This window comes from Lycium ferocissimum, chromosome 4 (assembly GCF_029784015.1).
Source record: "Lycium ferocissimum isolate CSIRO_LF1 chromosome 4, AGI_CSIRO_Lferr_CH_V1, whole genome shotgun sequence".
Lineage (NCBI taxonomy): Eukaryota > Viridiplantae > Streptophyta > Magnoliopsida > Solanales > Solanaceae > Lycium > Lycium ferocissimum.
In genome coordinates, this window is record NC_081345.1 from 5,970,186 (window position 1) to 5,994,139 (window position 23,954).

At 36.5% G+C, this 23,954-nt stretch overlaps 1 protein-coding gene across 1 annotated transcript; it reads right to left on the reverse strand.

Annotated features, from left to right (window-relative positions):
- Window positions 1–1,757: 1,757 nt before the first annotated feature.
- LOC132051474 (chaperone protein dnaJ 6) lies at window positions 1,758–5,785 on the reverse strand. Its single transcript, XM_059442553.1, is given in 9 exon segments — window positions 1,758–1,943; window positions 1,945–2,101; window positions 2,183–2,273; window positions 3,396–3,478; window positions 3,561–3,667; window positions 3,747–3,803; window positions 4,369–4,470; window positions 4,564–4,662; window positions 5,461–5,785. Coding segments are annotated over 9 exon segments (840 nt in total). The 5' UTR covers window positions 5,554–5,785; the 3' UTR covers window positions 1,758–1,892.
- Window positions 5,786–23,954: the final 18,169 nt, after the last annotated feature.

The following is a 23,954-nucleotide window of genomic DNA, read 5'->3' on the forward strand; positions in this document are numbered from 1 at the left end:
ATTTTAAAATGGTTATTTACCAATGCATACAATAAACACGTGCTACTACACAAAATAATAATATAAGAATGCATATTTACCAAGTTTGATTAAATTATTGGGTTAGATTTTCCAAATAGGCACCGGCCACGCTCAAAATGTTCCCGAAAGAACTAATATCCCCATGCGCGTTAACTTAAGCTCCGGGTTGTTCTTGAGGGACCTGTAGGGTATCTTTTCAACATACATCTCAAGAACATTAATGGCGACTAAATGTTTATATTCTTCTGGCGCATTCAAATAATCCCTCAAGGAATCCTCATCATTGATATAATGCATATCATAAAGCATTATATCATGGGAAAGAAGCGAGTGTGGATATCTGTCTGTTATAAAGATTTCATACTCATCTGAACTAATGTTCATTTTTTCATGTATGTAAGTGACTAGTGATTCATAAGACATTTCAAATGGACATTTAACATGAACTTTTGGTCTTTTATTGTAACGAACTGTACTATTGTCATCAAGGATAATACTATCCCAATATAGTGAAACCCTAACTGATGGAATATCTTGAGCCATTTTTTTGTATGAAGTTTGATTTTTTTTTTTTTGAATGACTTAAGAGACTTAAACTTATGAAATAAATGAGTTTTTACCTTGTCCAACATTCTTCTTAAATAGATTCATATTGACCCCTATTGGGCATTGAAATGTTGCGCAATAGTCACTATTTTCGTCATTTCATGCATTGTATTGTCAAATCGGTCATTTATGTGTGATAAAAGCTGAAATTGACATGCATGGCGTATAGTCAAATCAAGCATGGGGTATAAATACACTTGAATTGCGCATTGAAATGTTGCGCAATATGAATTAATGTCGCGCAATACGAATTAATGTCTAATAAAATGGTCAAATAATGCATCATTGTATTGTCAAATCGGTCTTTTATGTGTCATAAAAAAATTGAAATTGGCATGCATGATGTATTGCCAAATCGGTCCTTTATATGTCATAAAAAAGCTTAAATTGGCATGCATAATGTATTGTCAAATCGGTCTTTTATGTATCATTAAAAAGCTGAAATTGGCATGCATGATATATTGTCAAATCGGTCCTTTATGTGAGATAAAAAAGCTAAAATTGACAAGCATGACGTGTAATCAAATCAAGCAAGGGGTGAAAATACAAGCTTACAACCCCTAAAACTTAAAGATAACAAGTTTTCAAACTTACTTCGAGGCACTTTAAAGATAACAAGTTTTCAAACTTACTTCGAGGCACTTTACAATCCTTAAAATGATGATCCAAACATATATGTATACTTAATGTAATGAGCCGACATTATTTTACGCTAAAAAAAATATTAAGTTCTATATAAAATATTTATATTCCGGTGTTTTGAAACGTGACTGATCTTCAATTAAAATACGGAAAAAAGCTTAATTTTAAATTTGATTTCCAAAGAATAAAGGTTGGGGTCGGGAGAAAGAGGATTTCACGCACAGATTCTGTGCGTGAAGCCTAATTTAATTCTTTTTTTTTTAAGAGTTAGTTTGGTTTTAAAAGTTATTTTTTGGGTTAAAAAGATTCCGGACTAGTAATTTTAGTGTTGTCATTTATTTTTTGGCTCAATGAAGAAACTCGTGTCAAGGCATAAACATGCCCATTCGTCATGAAATCCTCAAACCACTCAACAGGGTAACACATCAGGTGCCTTATACCTGTGTTGTTACTGACAGGAGAAAATTCAAGACAGCTAACGCTGGCGATAAGCAAATAAAGCTTTCCACATTTACCGTCAAATGTACAAAAACGTCAAAATACCTAATGATTTCTGAAAAATGGCTAAATAGTAGCATTAAGCCATTGACAACTTTTGCAGCAAGGTCTAAAAACACAATATATTACATTTTCTTCCTCTTGGAGTTCTTTCTACTCTCTAGTTTTGTACGAGCGTACTTCAAATTCCTCCTCGCTGGGCTCTGCAGCAGATGGATCCCCACCAAATTTGCTAATCAGAGATGAGAACATCGTGGTCATCTTGCCTTTCCGTTCATTTTGGCATTGAGAAATAATAGCACATAAGTCCTCTGATTTTGATCCTTTCTTTGACCTACAACATTTCAAACCTCCACAAGTAAGAATATGGCTAATGTTAGAAGTAGCAATGAGTATAAGGCTAACCATGACTTACTTTTCCCTCCGCCTCAGCAGACTAGTAGGTGGTTTTGTTTTAGACACTTCCTTTGCCCATTTTTCATATGCTTTGGTTGATTTGAGCTCCCCTATAGATTTGAAATTAAGGTGCAAGTTCATTGTAAGCAAAGACCTATGTAGTGAGGGTTGAGGAATTTGTTTCCGACACCACAATGCAACAATGCTAAAGGATGTAAATTGTAATTAGGCAGAATACATAAGCAGCCCTTAAACTTATCAAAAAACTTTATAGGCACCTAAACTAAGGCTACGACCTATTGAACACTTGATCCATGCTCAAATTGTGCCTATTAAACACACATTGTTGGCATGGCACAGTGAGTGCACCACACTTATGCCAAGCGCAGGAGCGGCCATATTTTTCTTTAAGAACAAACTCTCACCCTGCCACCACCATCACTGCCGACGCCACTAATGGCCCTGCCACAACGAACCAGATGGAACACCACTAAAAAAATCCACCCATAGACATGGTCACTGCTTTAGGTGTTGCCGCCATGGAATCACTGCTCACCATCTCCTTCATTTCTGAATCGATAGACGCGTGCACAGTAGACAACCACCACTTTTTTTTTTCTGACTCAGAAGGTTCCATTGGTTATGTATTAATCAAAGACGGAGAAAATATCCTCTAAAAAAATAGGTAGATTCCAGCACACAACTTACTCACTAATTTTACAAATAAGAACATTAAAAGTCATATTATAAGCACGACCTAAAGAAAAAACCAAAAAAATTCCATCATCTCTGCAGCAAAACAATAGAAGATAGAGGTATTCAAACAAGTGTAAACGATAACAACGTGACTAAGCCTTCATCTCATTCTTGATCTCTTTCTCACCCCTAATCTCAGACCACCAGAAAACCATAAAAATTTATCAATAGGCGTAGCATTAGTTTAGATAAAAACATTTCGCAAGTTTGATGGACCGCCTATGTATTCTGTCTTGTAATTACGGTACTTCGAAGCAGCAACCAGGTAGCAAAGCAGTTTGCAAAACGTAACATGATTAGAACATAGAAAACATTTAGTCTGTGCTTGTAAATGACAGAGATTGTAATTAGAAACAGATCCCCGCAATCTAAACCTATATACACTAGGTCGTCAGTATTGGTTTTAGATGCATTTAAGAGTGTCATGAACACATAATTTCTCAAAGCAAGTTCATATAACTGAAGCTAAACTGTACCTGCAGCTATTGCCTCATCCAGAATATCTTTGAAACGGTGTGAATCTAACTTGGGGTCAGAGCAAATCATAGAACAAAAGAGCCTGCAGGCCAACGAATTAGATGGCACCATAGAGATTAAAAGGTAAATGAAAATGAGAAGAGTACTTGATTCTCAGCTAATACCTATTCATTTTATCCTTATACTTGTTATACAAATCAATTAAGTCCTTCTTCTCTGACTCAGATCCTCTATAATTTGCTTCAAACTCTTCGATGTCGGCCTCAGTGATCTGCAACAAACATTAATGTAACCATAGAGCATGTCTAATACTTGATTAAGATAGAGTTACATATCCATGTCACTATTACCTTTGGGTGCATAGCTCGAAAAAACTCCTTCAAGTTCTCCACATCTCCAGCCAGGTCCTGTCAATTACCAGATAAAAACGTGCAAACCACATATTAAAGAGTGATCCACCCAATTTACTGTGAGGGAGTATTGCAATCTCAACTATAGGGTGCAATTATTATTTTACAGATTATGTAAAGTTTTCAAATATCTCTATGTAGATAAATGACCATAACATACTAAGGTTCGGATACAATTAGATAGTCAAATTATAATGATAAAATGAAATCACAAACATATGTGTAATCGATAAAGTCAAACTTCCTTGTTCTATTCACGTAAGGCAAGGGGAAATTGTTGAATTACTTCCCTTGCGTTGAAAATTATCCTTACCTCATGTTAGTTGGTATAATTAAAAGAAAGTGAAACATACTTGCTAGTTGGAGAAGTTGCATTGCAATAAAACTGCGGCGTGAGTTGTGGTTTTGCTAAATTTAAAACACACTTTCTACTGCACTGCGTCATCACATGCAATAAAAAGCTAAAGTAATAGCAAAAGTTCCAAACAATACCAACTATAGTCAAAGTTCCAAAACTGCAATAACAATATTCCAAGAACCAGGGGTCCAAGTTAGCACTCACATCATCATCAACACAGCCGGTCTGATCATAGAGTGCTCGTTTCTCTTCATCACCAAGAACTGCTATCACCTTTTGCAGCTGTTGAAATTTCTCTTTGGCTTCCTATGGAAAGAAAATTTCAACATAAATAGTCTTTTCGTGTTAGCTAATGATATAGCAGTAGTGAAGAACAAAATTTATAAACCAGTTGTTTACCTCATCTCCAGGATTCTTATCTGGATGAAGGCGCAGAGCCAACTTGTAATATCCCTTCTTTATCTCCTGTTGAGATGCTGTTCTTTCAACACCAAGAATCTATAAAGCAGATGACTTGTTAATTATTCAGCTCTACAACCAATTAACAAACATAGCAAAGAAATGCATGTGCTTAGTTCATAGAAAGATCTTTGAGCCGTAATTTTGGTAGAGATATAAATGCCACATGATTATTATTGTTACATTCTAAACCACTTGAATATATCATGAACACGCTCTTTGTATAGGCAGAGGGAGACCGGCTTGGCACACAGATTACGTGCAATAGAACAATACTGCTGCGCCAGTTTTCTATTATCTTTCTTCCTTCATAATGGAATCCGTTATTTTGGTGTTGAATCAAGTCCATCAAGCACTTGCGCTCTCTCCTACCATGCCATATATGGGTTCTCATTCAACAGGCTAATTTAGAGAGTTTCTGCATTCAATTGAGAAAGTGACACCTCAGCTTGTATTTCCAATTAGATTATGGGGTTTGGAGTAGCGTGGACACTAGGAATGCTTAAAGTTGAATTCCAAGACTAAAAATTGTTAGATGAGTATGAAGAAATACAACAACAACATAGGTTTGGGGAGGGTAGAGTGTAGGCATAGGTTACCCGGAATACGTGAAATAATTAATTTTTTATGGCCAGATTGGATTTGCTACAAATTAAGTATATTAGGGTGAAATTCGAAAATCCCCAATTACACTTTCTTCAGTTATATTCTACCGTTAATTATACCAAAAAATAAGATATACACAAATCCTCCATTTTTAGGTAAAGTAATGGCAAAATAGTCCATGCTCTATCTAATTTTATTAAAAAAAATAGGGCAGAAAAGCATGGGTGGCACCTCATACAGACTCTTGTTATGGGAAGAAGAAGCCATGGTATCTTCCTTCATGTCTTCTTCACTAGCCCTAGCCGTCTTCTTCCTCTTCCCCATATATACAGCAAACGCAGATTCAATCAACAAACCAAAATATACTCAAATAGAATTAATAGTTAATGGAAAAAATTTCATGGAATTTCGGATAAGGGTTTTCTTATAAAAGCGAGGTATTCCCGCCATATGGTTCCTGAATTTTTCCCACTTCCCGCCAGTCCATCACTTAGAAAGTTCTAGACGGTTCAGATCTAGGTGGGACCATTTGTTGGGAACATTTGAACTAAAACCCCATTTTCGTTAAAACTTGCTCACAAGTGAGGGTAAATTTCAGGCGAAATAAATAGATATCCACTTCAATTTGTTAATAGCTGTCAAATACACACATTAACTTCATTTATATTTATAATATACAACGGCAGGGTTTGAATGCTTGTATGAAGAATTACAAGATAAAGGTGGGGATAGGAAGTTGTATCGGTTCTCCAATGCAAGAGAAAGGAAGGCTCGAGATCTAGACCGAGTAAAGTGCATCAAGACGAGGAAAGCAAAGTATTGGGAGAAGAGGGACACATTAGACGAAGATGATAGAAATACTTCCATAAACTTTTGAACGAAAAGGGAGACGGGAACATTGTGCTGGGCAATTTAGTGCACTCCGAGAGCAGTCGAGATTTTGGATATTGTAGGGGTATGAAGTTTGAGGAGGTTATTCGTAGGATTGCTGAAAATCAGAAACATTAAAAGCTTGTCTCCTAAACTTGAGCCTCATTTACTCCAAACCCATTTTCGACCTAGGGAGCTTGGCATGGGACTATTCCTAAGGCGTTTCTAAAGGATGACCATTGAGGGTAAGATTTCTATCTTTATACTACTATTTCATCTTAGATTAGTAAATATTTCAGGTTAGAATCAGGTTGGGGATGGGGGATTTCATGACTTTTAAATCCTAAATTGCAAAATGGGGTTTTCTTACAAATCTTGGGTTATTTTGGGAAGATCTCCTTGCTACTTGCTAGGTAAGGATTGGGTAGACTATTTCCAACTCGAAGTTCGATTTCAAAATGGATTTTCAAAATGATTGATTTAATGATTTTTTGGCATAAAATGGGATTTCTATAGATTAGTGAAATTGAAGGCCAATTTACAGTTAGATTCTTATAAATCTTGGGTTTATGACTTCCTAGACTATCGGCAATTTGTTTGCAACTCAAGTTTTCGATTTTCCCCTTGTGGGCCCGAGGTTGTTCTTGAAGTTCGTTTTCTTAAATTAAATTAGAAGATTTGCCTTATGAGAATACTTAAATTCGTAATCCTAACTCGAGTAATTATCCGTTAGGCATTGCGCATCCGGAGGCGATTCGAAAGGGAAGGACTCGACATGGATAGTTCGTGGCACCTGTTCGGCATTAAGGTGGGTTACGGCTTACTTATGTTTAGACTCCGATTAGAGAAGTGTATGTAGATAGTAGTTATTGACCGGGAAAGCATGATAGGCCTTCGGGCATGGTGTGAAGGTGAATTCCAATTAGGTTGGTATTGTCAGCTGTTATGTGGGCTTGTCGCCATATTTGCTTTAGATTGTGACTAGAGTTAGTGCGGACTGTTTCTTGACATTACGTTAAGATTCATGAATAGGGAAGGAATACACATTGATATATTGGGAGTACTAATTGAATCATTGTCTGTGATTTCTCACTTATCTTATGAATAGAGAGGAACTTATCTAATGATGTCTTGTTGAGTTAGGCACTCATGATACGCATTACTGACTCTATGATTGTGAATTGATTTATTTTTAAGTTGATTTCCTGGCATTGGCATTTGTCTTCTAATTCTAATAAATTGTGGTGTGATGCTGTTATGTGGGATTGTCGCCATATTTGCTTTAGATTGTGACTAGAGTTAGTGCGAACTGTTTCTTGACATTACGTTATGATTCATGAATAGGGAAGAATACACATTGATATATTGGGAGTATTGATTGAATCATTATCTGTGATTTCTCACTTATCTTATGAATAGAGAGGAATTTATCTAATGATGTCTTGTTGAGTTAGGCACTCATGATACGCATTACTGACTCTATGATTGTGAATTGATTCATTTTTAAGTTGATTTCCTGGCATTGGCATTTGTCTTCTAATTCTTATAAATTATGGTGTGATTGATGTTGATTTCATGCATGACATTGCATCCCATACTCCATATGTGATTTGATATGATGGTGATTTGAAATGATGATAAGTGAGAGAGTGTAGCCTCTGAGGTCCTTGCCGGAGTGAGAGAGAGAGTGTGTGTGTGCTCGTGAATCGAGGCCTTTATCGGAGAAAAATGAGTGCTCGTGATTCGAGGTCATTTACCGGAGCGAGATGAATGCTCGTATCCAAGGTCATTTGCCGGAATAAGGGTACGTGGACTTTGCGGGTCCCTCATGGGTCATGACTTTGAGGCATCACCCTTAGCATGTGTGTACGGCATAGAGAGGAGGCCTGGGGGGCATTGCATCCCACATCATTGCATGATACATTTCCTCATGGATTCTTGGTTGATGACTTGATTGAGTTCTTACTTGCTTGTAAGGTTCTTTATTCACTACTCTTGATGTACTTGAGGATTAGAGATCACACTTAGGCCTATGATCTAAGAATAATGAGACTTATTATACCGTATATTGTTGTGACCTATTATCTGACATGCTTAGTGATTATACTTGATCTCTTATCTGCTCTACTTAGTGATTTCTTCTATTTATATGCGTGACCTAATTGTTGTCAGCCTATGATACCTATGAGTATTAGTGTTGTGCTCATGCTACTCTTTCTGCACTCCTTATGGAGTGCAGAGTTGGTACAGGTTCATGTTCGAGACCTCGCGACGGATTTCAAGGATTTATCGGAGACGTTCGATAAGCTATTAGACGATCCTGCAGCCCGGAGTCTCTTCTAAAGCTTTCTGTTTATTTCTTATCCATAGACAGAAGTTGTAATCAGTATTGAGTCTGCACCTTACGTTTCAAACTGTATAATTCATATAGAAGCTCTTGTACATGTTAAGACCAGGTTTTGGGGATTTTATTGATTGAAGTTTTTTCTGCACTTGTTTATGTTCATACTTGTTGATTAGTGTTTCAGTGTATTTAGTTTCCGCATAAGTTTCTTAAAAGAAGTAAATGATTTAAGGATGGTTCGCATGTACGGGGAATAGTGTAGGTGCCATCATGACCCGTGAATTGGGTCGTGACGAATAAGTCACGTAATCATGTCATAACGCTATCATGAAATGTCAATCTATCGAATTTGGTTGAAAATGGGCTACTAGTGTGGCCATAAACCTTTTTGATAAAATAACCATATGCCACCTGACATCCTATGAACAAATCTGACCCGGTGTAAAGTGCACAACTCCCCGAATATCACTAATAGTCACCTAAACTTATTCTAAACCTTCACAAACTCAATAATAGACCTTTCATAAGTCTGTGGCGGCCTATCTTGTCCTTTTCCTATGAATAATCAATATTATGCTATCATTATCGACTTCAAAAGCTGAATTCTACCCAACTCATCAACTTAGTACCAAGGAACTATGAATTGTGACTTAATCTTCATGTTTCTCAATTCACACCTTGACGCAAACCCGATAAAACATCATGTAATCTAAATTCATCAAATTCTCTTTCTTGTGCTTTCACTTAACTCATTCACTACTTCGAACGCTTTCCCAACTAGGAAATCTCTGAGATCGCTACCTTGTTATGCCTTTAGCAAATACAAAATGTTGAGTAGCTGCTGACTCAATAATAGATGCGCAGCTTAAATTGATGTTATGATGATTTGACAAATAATATACCCAAAGACAATCAAGGGAGATATAAGGAAGACATTAAAGAACCAGAAGTCCAAATAGATCTCCAAAGGATTCGTGAAGCAGTCACAACATTAGAGGAACTACTCAAAGGAAATGATCCTTATCGCAACACAAGAGACGCATTAGAAGAAGCAATTTCATAACTGACAAGGAAAATTGGAAAGTGACTGGCTCCTATTCGATGAGGATTCAGAGTTCAACTATGTTAAATTCTTACCATAAGCCGAATGCATAAAATAGCATTGAAGTAGGAGAAGGAATATCTGACGTGCATACGAGGAAAGAAGGAAGATTAAAGTTAAACAAGGTTTGGTTTTTGGATATAGTTAATAAAACCAAAACTTGGTTGGATTCAACAATTCAAGGGCGGAAACAACTTCTATATAAACATAGCACGAACAAACATTGGAGCTTAACCACAACCATAATCAAAAATCCAACGTGAGGCATCAATAGTAGGCGCAGTCATCACACAGTCTCCAGAAGAACCAACTACAGAACTCGATCTTCTCAAGATTTATCTTTCAGTTCTTTGTTTATTAATTAGGTTGAATTGTGGTTCCATCTATTTACCTTTGCAAGTATTGTGTAATATGTCTGTTTTGGTATTGATTGTAAGGGAACCTCTTGACTAGGTAGAGTTATTGAGGTATCGTATTAAGAGGGTAGAGGCAGGACTGTTTGGAACAGTTCCTTTGTATTGCAATGAAGATTGTAAGCCATAAACTGCTAGAGTTTAGTTAAGCTGACGAAAGCCCTATAAGAGATAAGCTGTGTTTTTTGCCTCCCTTGAGCAAGGAGTTTTCCACGCAAAAATTCTTGTGTTGATTTTATATTAGGCAATTTACCTTCTTGCATAGTTGCTCAAAGAATCTAGGTCTTTGAGTACATAGAAGTAGCTCGATCCTAACACAAAAGTATCAAATCTTACAATTCACTTGCTTCAGACGCACAGGTTAACGCCAAGTCGTTCATGTTTGAAATACTCAACCAAGCTATCTAGCCAACAACACCTCGACATATTCCACCACCACGAACATAGCCTCATCTCAAAAATATGACTTCAACTTCCAAACTGTATACATTTCCTGTTATCAATCAACTCTAGCACATTCATTCAAGAATGCTACAGACTCACCCACCTTAGTACAATGCAAGTCACCTTTCCATCAATCTGTTGAGTAGTTTTTGGATTAATGATAGATTATGAGCTTACATTGAAGTTTTGATGAGTTGACAAACTATGTACCCAATGACAATCAAAAGAAACATAAGGAAGGATTCATTGAAGAACCAGATATCCAAAAAGATCTCCAAAGGTTTTAGTGAAGCAGTCATATCAACAAAGGAAGTTCTTAAAACGGATCCTTACTATCACGCAATGAGGGTTTGGAAAGCTATTTCATGTCAACACAAGAAAAGATGAAATATTGACTGATTCTTATTCGATTAAAGATGGGTTTGAAGTTATGTGATATTTTCATAAGTACCATAAGTTGATCAACACGGAATTAACATTGAAGTAGGAAACAAGTTTGCCGACGCACATACAAGGAAAGAAAGAAGATCCAAGTCAAACGGGGTTTGGTTTTCATGTACAATTATAAACCAAAACTTGGTTGGATTATACATTCAAGAGGCGGCAACTACTTCTATATAAACACAGCACAAACAAGCTTTGGAGCTTAACGACAACCACAATTCACAACATTCTAATGAGAGGCTAAGTGAGCACAGCAACACTTTAGCTTAAGAGAGCCAACTTCAAGACGACGAAGAACTGGAGCTTATCAAGATTTATCATCAAGTTCTTTAGTTTGTCTAGGTTAGGTTTTGTTGTGGTTCCATCTATTTACCTTTGCAAGTATTATGTAATAGGTGTTTGTTGGATAAATTGTTGTCATAAGTGGACTGTTTAGGGAGCATGTCCTTAGGTTAATTGTAACCTTTATCAAGCTCCATGTTTAGTGAAGAACTCGGATAAATCCTATAAGAGATATGTCGTGATTTTTTACTCCCTTGAGCAAGGAGTTTTCCACGAGCAAATTCTTGTGTTGATCTTATATTCCGTTGCATTACCTTCTTACGCAATTACTCTAGGAATCAGATTCTTAGAGTGCATAAGAGTATCCGAATCCTAGCAATTAGTATCGTAGATAGACCTTTCTACAAAGGCAAGTACCTTAAAAGATGGCGGCACCTCCTATAGTACAAGAAAGACAATCAACGACAAGACCACCATGCTTCAATGGAAATTATTATGGCTGGTGGAAAGCAAGAACAGACGACTACATAACAGGTGAAGATCCAAAACTATGGGAAATTATTCAGAAGGGCCCAGTTATTCCCATGGTCACAAACGATAAGGAACAATGCCCTCACCAAAAGAAAAGAAGGACTATACAGAAAAATACTTTCAGCTCATCCAAAAGAATGCCAAAGCCAACAAGATACTTATTTGCAATATTGAACCTAAAGAATATAGCAAAATCTTTTCCTGCAAAATAGTTAAAGAAGCGTGGGATACATTACAAACCACACATGAAGGAAGTCGTCTGGTAAAGAAATCCAAAATCTCTATATTAAATCGACGATATGAATTATCCAAGATGAATGAAGGGGAATCCATCCAACAGTTGTTCAATAGGTTCACCAATATAACCAATGAACTAGACTCTCTAGGTGTGGACATTCCTCAATAAAAAAAGATTGCTCAATATTCTACGTGACTCCTGGGAGAGCAAATTTAACACCATCATGGAGGCCAAAGACCTGGATACAATGACCATGGAATACGTCATGAGAAATCTAAAAACATACAAGATGAGGAAGCACTAGGCAAAAAATACTCCATTAGCCAAAGATGTGAACTTGGTCCTTGCAGCCTCCCATGGTAAGGATTTCAACAAAGGATACATGGCCCTTCTCACCAAAAGATCTCAAAAGTATATTAGAAAAGGTTCCAAAACAGAGGAAATTCCTCAAGATCAAGAGGCTCGAGAGAAATAATCAAGATAGATGTTTTAGATGTGGAAGCACATACCACTTTATAAGGGGCTGTCCAGAAAAGGAAGAAGATAGAAGAAGAAGTGAACCTGACAGAAGAAGGAAGGAACAGGTTTCTATAGAATGACCACTGGGCAAACCGACCAAATCGTAAGAAAGGCCTTATCAGCTATGGGAAAATCTTCAAGTGATGATGAAGATGAAGGAGAAAACCCAAACAGGTCATTGATAGCAATAGAAGAGTCAGACACAGAAGATACATTGACACTGATGGTAAATTCTGACTCAGAATTTGAAGATAAGGACCTCAAGGTAGATTATTGAAAATTCAATGAAGATGTTCAAAAATTATCCAGAGAGAAATTCAAACACGTGGTCTATATCGTCATTGATGCCTATGAAAATCTCCAAAAGGCAAAGGGAAGTATAATAGAATCTGCGTACTCCTACAAATGGATCTGGTCAACCAAGAAGAGCAACAAGAAAAGCTAGCAGAGACGGTCTTAGGGAACAGGTTCTTACTATGAGCCAGGAGAAGCAAACACAGGAACGTGAGAAAGAAGAGCTTGGGTCTATTATCCCGACTATGAAAGACCAAGGGCGAGAAATCTAAGAGGGACCAAAAGAGTTCCCTCAAGATAATAAAGAAGGAGCTACAGGCTGAGCAAGACAAAAACAAAACCTTACTGGAAGAGCTAGAGGAAGTAAAAGAAGAAAGAGGCTCCCAATGAAATAAGTACTCAGAATGCAAGAACTTGTGTGTATCCATCTCATACAATTTTGAAAGCTCTCAGCATCCATATCTAAAAGAAGTCAGGGTAACTTAGAAGAGCAAGCAAAACCCTGAAAGGAGAAGACATATTGAAAGTGGCTCTACATTAGAGGGAGGGCATAAAACAAATTGAAGAATGCCCAAGTCAATTGCCATCTCGAAGAAATGGACCCAAGAAAGATCGGGTCCCTTATAACAATCATTTATAAAAATAATTGGCATGAGTGAGAGGATATAACAACATGTGTGGATGGTTTACGCACATGGAAATAAAAGGAATAAATCCTCTCATCAAAGGCCTAGTATAACGAGATATTGGAAACTACAGAACATCCACTTATGAAAAAGTAGGAGATCGGTCTTGATAGAGACACGAGATAGAAAAAGTGAACAAGGATCTGTCTTCCCAAATATCATTAGCAGGGACCTGGTATATAGGAGATAAAGCAGAAGGATGATCCATGAAAAAAAAACTATAAAGTCATCTCAATATGTATGGGAAGAAAGAGGAATCTGCAACGTATAAACAAGAGGTAGACCGCACAGACTTATTGTAATCGAATACTCCTAGAGAAACCACATAGAGGAACTGGTTCTCTGAAGGATAGCAAAAATAGATGCTAGGACAACTTATCAAAAGAACACCTACAATGAAACAGGTCCTAAAAGGGGTGTCGAAGAAGCAGGGAACAATATAAGCCTGCATTAATGGAAGAAGTAGCTAAGGAGCAAAAATTGGAAGATTAATTGATAACAACAGACTTCTCCTCCAATTGGCTATGAAAAGAGAGTTCTTGAGATAGATTCTAAGTGGAATAATGTCTTACTCTGTCTTATACCTTTACTGGTGTGCACTCATGGCATGGAAAATCGAGCATAGACAACGAGGAAACTATTCTAAGAACCTGGTTCTAATGATTATCAGGCATGCACCTCCTTTCTAATGGAAAGTTGTGTAGCTATGTCCATACTACCAATCCATCCCAGTCAACCACAAAATTCCCTTCCACAAAGAAATCAATTTGAGTTGCTTTATACCAATACTCATGTTCACAAAGTCTCTCCCTTGTTTGCAAGTCCATATCTATTTGTCAGTAGACACCTACATCAACATCAGATGATTGTTGACAACCAATTTTTGACCTCCAAAAATTCAAATTAACTAGTCAAGCTTCTTGAATTTTAAACAGAGTGAAACAATTATCTAGAAAAATCAAAAATACATTCCTAAACTGTTAAGTGTTATTTTGCCATTTCATTTGGCAAAATACCATAATATATATTATGTGTATTTTTACATAGAATTTTAAGTATTAATTATTTCTATTTTATCAATTAGAAAATCAATTTGCACAAAAACAAGGGCTTTAATTTAAGTACACATTTTAATTGTCAATATAAAGTCATTACAGCTTAACTACTATAGCTAATCTCTTATAAATTAATTATTTTACTTTGATTAAGTTAAGAACCTTAACTAGTTAATTGGATAATTAATTCATCTCGATTTTATTTTAAAGGACTGACTTTGTTTTGATTAAAAAGAATTGGTTTCAATTTGAGCCTACTTGGCTAATTTTGCACAAAAATGGGTTACAATTTAAGTACAATCCTATATCAGCCCCTACATTCTAATTCCGTTGGGGCTAAAAGACTTCGGCCCAAATATCTCACAAATATCCGAGCCCAATTCCCTCAAGATGACCTAGCCCACTTCCCTTTTTAAACCTCAAAAATCAGTTGCCTTTCTCATTATTTTGAAGACAGCAAAACAAAACACCATACAGACCCTCTTAAGGCCAAAATCCTTCAATGCCAATTTCAGATTCTCCAACTATCTTCTCCAATTTCGGCTAAGGTCCAGTGACTTTAAGCTTCCAAAGTCGTTGCTGGCCCATTTCAAATAAAGAATTTATGGGTTTTGTTTTCTTCCTCACAGAGAGGATAATTTTCAATGATAACAATTGCTTTTTTCAAATATGATTCAGCTTTCATCTTTTTCTTTTCTAGTATAATCAGTGGAATGAAAAAATGATTTTCAGTTCAATAATATTGTCCCACATCGACCCCAATAGTTTTAACCCTAGCATTTGGGGTTCTATAAATAGAACCCATTTCTTCATTCTCAGAGGAAGTTTGAGACCCCAAATTCTGAACTTTTCAAATTACTTGGCTTTAAACAAGAAATTTCTCTTGCGAATTGAGTCCTTGAATTATCGGAACGAGTAAAATAATTTTTTTTTTGAGTTCGAGTTAGTTGTCGCGTTGGTCCGAAGGTGATAAACTCAACTTGCATTGCCCCTGTCGCTGCTCGACAAAAAGGCAATCTTCCTCCATTTCTCAGTTTTTTATTCCAATGTAGTTTGGTTTTAGTTCATATCTTTGCTGCTGTTTGGATTTAGTGCTAAGTAATTCTCCTCTTCTTTTCATTCTTTGCTCTGTTTTTATTTTCGTTTTGCTTTAGTATTTCGTTTAAATTATGTTCTACTCGTTACTTGTGCTTTTTCTTCCTTAATTGGGTCCTTTGGAGATATGTGTTGAGCCTTAAGTTCCAGGAATCTAGTTAAGTTGTTTGTATTCAGTCTCCTGCTTCAGTTGCTTCTTTGAGTGTTCATATATAAGCATGATTGTTTACTTTTCAATTGTCATTTTTTGACTCTATTATTATGAGTAGTAGATAAACTTATTTTGAGTAACTAGTTCAATAGTCTTTCTATTTTCAATTTCCTGATGCAAGTGAATTATGCAAGCATTTCCCCTTTTATGTTCCTTGTATGATTTTTCTTTAGTTCTTGGTCTTGAGAAAATCTGGTGTGGAATCAGTTCCCCTAGAATGCTGGAAGGTTTAGATAATATCTGTCCAGCTTCCATCCCTTTCTAGTCATTAATAAATATATCTGAAGTACGGATAGTGCTTTGTTTCTCTTGTTTGTTTTCTGAGATTATGGCTAAGAACAATATTTCTTCCCAGTCATCTGCTACAACCAAATCAGTCTCAAAATGTAGTATGGGTCTTCTCTAAAAGAGATCATATTCTTCCCTTAGATTTTCTTTGAGTGTATAAAGATGAGTTATGTCTTCGTTATTCTTTTCTTAGGATAATAAATAGGAGGTTCACATTGCGGAGCTAATAAAATGCTAGAATCTAAAAAAACTTGCAGGATTAAATCTTAGTCTTATATTTGAGTATTGCTTGAGTTAGAATGTGGTTGCTGCATTATCTTAAAGGAATTTTAAATCTCTTACATCGAAATCCTGCATTTAGTATTTCAAATAGTCCATAGGATACATATCGTGGTTAAGTAAAACACAGTTTCTATGTAATTGTGTAGTTACTTACAGATCCTGTTAATAAATGGTTGCATCTTGATTTACCTAAGCGTCTTTGGAGAATTGTAAAACATGTCATTGCCAGGTTAAATTGGAAATGACACTTCATGATACTTTCCTTTAAATATTGATTACATTATTGTAAAGATAGTTTGGCTTCAAAAATATCATACTTGACAACATGTTTATTTCTGATTGTGTTTGGAGGATTTATCAAAGTCTTTTTAAACTCGTAACTTTGCTGCAAATTTAACAAAACTGAACCGTTCAAGTTCAATACCAGCTTTTGGTTTAGTCACTAATTCTTATCTTTCATCTTCTATGCATGAACTCTCCAACGAGCCCAATTGGACTTATGCCCTTCACACTATCCCGTTGGGCCGGAGGCCCAACATTGCATTAGATCGAGTTAACCCCATTTCCCATTTCTCAAAAAGGTCATGACACCTCAAACAAAGTTTTGAACACCTAAAGTTCTGTACTTTCAATTTTCTTAGCTTTAAACAAGAAATTTTCTCTTGTAAGTTGAGTTTTTTGAATCACCCGAACAAGTTAAATATTTTTGAGTTCGAGTCAGTTTGTCGCTGGTGAAAGAAAGGTGATCGACTCAACTCTCGTCGCCCCCGTCGCTACTAGGCAAAAAGTTGCACTTGTGAGGCTCTCAAAATGTTGTACTTGGACAACTTTACTGCTACTTGTTGCTGTTGTTTCTGTCATTTCTTGAAGGGGTTGAAAGATGCCATCTTTGATTAAATTTGTTGTTGTTATTGGGTTTGTATTTGCTGCATTTTGAGGCTCGTATGCTGCTGCTATACTTGATGATTGGCTGCTTCATTCTGAAATCTGTTGAAGCAAACAATCGCTGCACTTTGCCAAATAAAAATGCTGCGTTTTGGTGCCCATTTTGGGCTGATGTCTTGTTTGTTGTGACGTATTGTTGAACTGTTGCTCTCAAGTTTGGGGCCAAAAGTTATTGCCATATGGGTGATTAACTTGCTGCCTTGATTCAATATAATGATCAGATGCTACACTTGACGGGAAGTAGACACTACACTTGACGTTGCTTGTTGAGAACACCTTAAGGGCATAAATGCTATGCTCGATTGGGAAACAGTTGCTGCATTCTGAATGTTATTTGTCTGATAAAAAGCTGCTGCATTTTCGGATAATCCGAAGCTACACTGATTTGAACACAATACTACACTTGGGCCGATGAGAACATTTAATTTGAGGCCATGCCTTGTCAGGAAAGGTTACCCCTCGGCTTAGGTGATGATGATCTCATAGTATAGTAATAAAAGTAGGCACCAATATGCGCTTGGCGAGGCGATTAGAACAACTGACGAGTCACTAGTTCGCAGCCATGACGTGTTTCGGGGTCCTTTTCCTAGATTAGAAAAAAATATGAGTCTGAGCCTCCGTGATCAAAGCTCTCAAAGTTTGATACGATCCGAGAGATATTATTATTTATATTAATAAACGTCACCCTATGGGGTGGCGTATCATTTGACTAACTATTTTCCTTTTCATTGTGCGAGGAACCAACATAACAAGCACAGAAAGAAAAAGCTCAAGGACAAAAATAAAAGGATGGATGCTTGGAGCTTCGGATGAAAGATTAGAAGAACATAGAATAAAGAGAAAGGTAGCTGAATGATTTGGGCCCCAGGCCGTAAAAGCTAAACTTTCTTTCCTTTCCTTCAGTATAAGTTTTACATTATTTTCTGTACGACATGCAAATACATTTGCATAGATATTGAAACCCCTACAGGTTAGAACCTAGGATTTGGGTAGATGATGTTTCAAAATTGTATCCAAATGATAAAAGAGTTGTATTCCACTTGATTAAAATAAATAAAAGTGAAAGTATATTTTTCTTGCAAAATGTTGATTATTTTTTAATACCTCTCTAAAAGTGTATTTTTAATTTGAGAAATCTGAGAAAAGAAAGTAAAAGGAACATTTGGGCTAGACCCAACTTAATGAATTCAAATAAGTGGAATTTCCTTCAAAACCCGAGTTTGGGAAAATAGTTCTGAGGATATGGTTGACTGAAGAGATAAAATGTAGATAATGTATGAATTAAATAAAAGTTTTACATATATATATATATATATATACATATATATTTTTCTGATGTACCAACACATGGCATTAGTTTTAGATGGGATGTACCCAGCATACTATCCCTATAAGTAAGAGGACAAACTATTTTTATCCGAATATTTTAAATCCGAACTCAAAGTACCCTTACTTAAAGGGAATTTGTTTAACTCTTTTAAAACAAAAATGATATGCCATGACAATATTTTTATATAGGAAACTAAACAAAACATAAACAATTTATACATAATCATATATTGAAGCTCGAAGGTCAACCGTATTTTACGAATCCTTAATACTTGGGTGCCTAACACCTTCCCAAGGGGAATACCAGAACCCTTACTTAGAACTTTAGATTAAAAATGATTTTTCACGGTGTATGAATAAACCCTTCAAAATTGATTTTTCTAATTTCCTAAAAATTAGGTGGCAACTCTTTTAAAACAAAGTCCGAAAGGGCACCAACGATTTCGAAGTAGCTTTTCTGAGCGCTAACCCGGCCCGTAAAAATGCGAACCGTTACAATGATTACCAATAGAAAACTCTCAAAGTCACGTATGCTAATAATTGAAATAGTTGTTACTATAGAACACAAGCAGTGACCCAGGGGGAGTGATAAAAGTGAGAGTTTGGAAAAAGAAGAGGGAGACACTGAATATAGAGAAACATTGGAAGAGTTAATGTATGGAGGGGGGGGGGGGGGCGGCCAAAGGGATTAACAAGAGGAAATTTTTCAATCTGGAGTATAAAAAAAAGAGGCTGGCTCCAAATAAAGTAAGTAGGTATGAAGAAAGAAGACAAGGATGATTGATAGGGAGAACTACATTGAATAGTAAAAGTACCAAAGAGGGATATATGTACTCACCAACATAGGGAATTACTAACTAAATTGAGCTTAAAAGAACCTGGTTACTATCCCCTCACAGTTTATACCATGCCTAAATCGTACCAAATACCAACCAGAATTCGATATATTTCCTGGTAGTGTAGAATGATACGTAACAATCCTTTGGTTTGGGTCTTATGACTTGAAGTGGTGCAAGTGAATATTCCTCTTAAGGTTTTAACTAGAGTACGTTGTTAGAGCTTTTGTATATGTCCATGATAATGCAACCCGAGTGGCCATGAGTTTGATATTGATCAAATACACTGAATCTTTTTGACTCACTTATTTTTTATGATGTCAAAAGGGGGAAGATTTAGTTCATATACAGATCATGTGCAAACATTAGATATGTCAGGCACAGAGAATACATTGACCATATAAAGATTGAAGATGGTCCAAGATATCAAAGAATAATTGAAAGCTACTTACATATGTATCCCAATTGCCACTTAGGATTGATTGTAAAGGAATTGATTCTTATTTATAAAAGAACTCAGTCTTATTAGAAGGCACCGGATTAGGAGTTATAAGGGAGAAAAACAAATAAGGTTATAAGGTTGGAAAACAAATGTCCTGAGCTGAAGAACCTGGTCTTTACATATTTGGACACATATCATTTTACAGGTTCCATATAACCTAGCCGCCTAAATGGTTACAAAAAGTGAAAGGTTAGTCCCCGAGTGAGGTTAAGCAGGCCATCAAAAACTTTCTTATTTTTGCGGGTGAACTACTGTGTGCTTACAAACCTCGTGTAGTGAACCTTAGTTATATCAATATGAAGCTGTAGTGTTAGAACAATACGAAGCTGTAGTGTTAGAACAACATGAAGCTAGTTCTAAGGGGAAGATTGTGAACATAGAAGCTCAATCCAAGGGGAAAATTTAATCTAGAGCTGAAGAAATTGAAGAAACCCGATCAAAGGGCACATGACGATATATGAAGCTGATATGTATTTGTCATCATCAAAAAGGGGAAATTGTTTAGTAGCTACTGGCTCAATGATAGAATATGAGCTTACATTGAAGTTTTGATGATTTGACAAATAATGTACCTATTGACAATCAAGGGAGATATAAGGAAGGATTCATTGAAGAACCATATATTCAAAAAGATCTCCAAAGGATTTAGTGAAGCAGTCATATCAATAAAGAAATTGTTCAAAGTATCTGATCCTTACTATTATGTAACTAGAGACTGAAGTGTTATTTCATGCCGACACAAGAGAAGACATAATATTGATTGATTCCTATTCGATGAAATGTTCGAATTCAAGTTATGATAATATTTCCATAAGTTGATCAACACAAAATTAATATTGAAGTAGGAACAAGTTTGTCGACGTGCATACAAAGAAAGAAGGAAGATCCAAGTCAAACAAGGTTTGGTTTCCGAGTACAATTATGAAACTAAAACTTGGTTACATTCTACATTCAAGAGGCGACAACTACTCCTATATAAACATAACATGAAAAAGCTTTGAGCTTAACCCCAAACACAAATCACAACATTCCAACGAAAGTCTAAGTGAGCTCAGTCAACACTTTGTCTTAAGAGAGCCAACTTCAAGACGACGAAGAACCAGAGCTAATCAAGATTTATCATTAAGTTAATTAGTTTGTCTAGGTTAGGTTCTATTGTGGTTCCATCCATTTACCTTTGCAAGTATTGTGTAATAGGTGTTCGTTGGTTAAGAACATGTCCTTAGGTTAGATGTCATTTAGTGAAGTATTCGTAAATCCTATAAGAGATATCGTGGTTTTTGACTCTCTTGAACAAGGAGTTTTCCAGAGAACATGCGAACACCACTCATTCCGTTATCTATATGCTCTCATTCATAATACTTGCTCAATTTCATAGAAATACATCATCATTTGAAACATAATTACTTTTATAAACATAAGCCCTTATATATCAAAATATATATATATATATACATGCATATACATACAACTATGGGACCATACTACCCACACTGCGTATCTACGAGCCTCTACTGGAATACTAGACATATGGACGGGACAGGACCCCGTCGTGCCCAATCATGACTATATACATATATGTACCAAAAGAATAATCTGTGGCACCTCCGGAAAAATGGAGTGCTCTCTAATCAGCTGCTAGCTCCTATGAGTCTGGATCACCTCCCTGTCTACCTGTGGGCATGAACACAGCGTCCGAAGAAAGGACGTCAGTACGAATATTGTACTGAGTATGTAAGGCATAAACAATAATAAGATGTCAATAAAATAAGGAGGCATCAATGAGGAGCGCAATCAGAATCGACCGAATCATAAAGGAAGTAATACATGCTAGCTTACTTTCATACTCATCATCATATCATATATGCATAAGTGTATAAGTTGCCGACCATATAGGTGCGGTGTGATAATCAATAACATTAGCAATAGCATTAGCTCGCGTCCGTGCCTCCCGCGTCCGGGTATCATCTCATGCCGCCCACTAGTGGTGACCGCCCATGCCATTTGGCCATGGTGTATAGTGCCTGGCGGTGATCGCCCGCCATTTAGGCGCGGTGTGATATCATCATATGCTCATTACAACATGCTCAATATATGCTCATTATAATACATTTATCATACATGCTTATCATAATATGCATATCATAACATACTTATAGCAATACATGCATAGAGACTCATAGATAATCATACTTTATCGGGGTGACGTAAGGTCGTGGACCCCCGATGTCATTATGAGCATTCATAAGTATTCTGCCTCACCTTGAAGGAACAAGCATAAGGTGAGTGTATATAATAATCAACAGCAATGGATATGGATAGGCTTCATTAGCTTAATAGGAACATCATATCATAGGCTATAGCATCTCTAGACTTTAGCTTATCATTATCGTTATCTTACTCGTAGCATATCTCTTATCTCGTATGGTCATTCATGAACAAGACTCATAGCTTTCTTGAAGATGGAACATTCATAATACAAGAGGAAAATCATGCCATAGGATTCATGCTTTAGAAAGAAAGGACTAGCCTCACATACCTTTGTCGTTTAGCTATTCTATCGCTTGCTCGTTCTCCTTTAATGCACTTGTTTATACCTTCAAGAGAATTCGTATCGACGTTAGCTATATCGTCGTGAAAGCATACTTACTAAAGCTATAGAAATTTGGGCAGCATTTCCTTTGTTTATACTACTTTCCGCCATATTCCATATCAACTCCCAACATTCATAACAATCATCACAATATCACTAACAACAATCGTCATTCATTCATATGATTCGCATTTCACAATTCTACTTCAATCCTCCATATTCATGACTAAAAGTCCATCGTCGTATTCTTTCATATCCAATACTTATTTCATGTTCTATAGGTCATTTATAACGCATTCATAACATCAACATATCCATTTCCATGATTCAATTCAACTACTTCTCACTAGCAACACTATTCACACATTTGATGACCCATTTGTTGTACACTTCTACAATCCATGTGTTTCAACTTATAAATACTTCAAACAACATGTAAACATCATGAAACTTACCTTAGATGATAGAGGAATAAGCTTGGAATGGTGATTCACCCTTAGCACCAAAACCCTACTTTATCTCTCTTGGGATTTCTTGACTTGGAAGACTTTTAATGGGTTTCCTTCACTTGATTCTCTTGATTTCTTGTTGTTGATCCTTGATTTCTATGGATTTCTCATGGATGAAGTGTTTGGAACTCTCTAGAGCTTTCTTGAAGTGTGGAGGTGAAGTGTGAAATGAAATGGAAATGAAAAATGGTCCCTATATAAAATACATCTCGGCCCGATGAAATATACGGACCAACATACGGTCCGTATAAAATCTACCGACCGTATGTTGGACTGTACATCTGGTCCAGTGAATCATGACTTGCTGGGCTGGATCTACGGCTGGACATACGGTCCGTAGATATTATACGGCCAGTATGTCTGGCCGTATGTCTACCCAGTTTTCCGAAAGCTGTTTCGTCGACTCGTTTGATCTCCGATCCTTATGGAACCTTCTTAACACTTGTTCCTTACTTCAATACCATTCTAAGGGACGTTATAACTCTTCCTCAAAGGGTCATTAAGACATCATTAACTTAATACTCGTAATTCTTATCCGATACTCAACATATGACTCGCTCCTCTTAACAACTTTCTTTCCTTAACCCGAATGTCTTTGGAAATCTTAATTAGGATCATCAATTACTATCTCTTACTTGTCCAAACCTTGTATATGTCATGCCCTCGCTCGTCTATTCACTGTACGCTAACGGGGAATTTTCCGAGGTGTAACATTCTTCCCCCCTTTTGGAACATTCGTCCCCGAATGTTAAGTCGTCGGGGATTCTAGAAAAATTTTGCCAGAGTTTCCCCTGTAATATGGCACTACTATCCTATCACAGCAACCCACAATATCATTGCCTCACAGGGGCACAACACAGTAGCAATATAGATTGGCCACACACGACCCATATACATAAAAATAAAGCATACA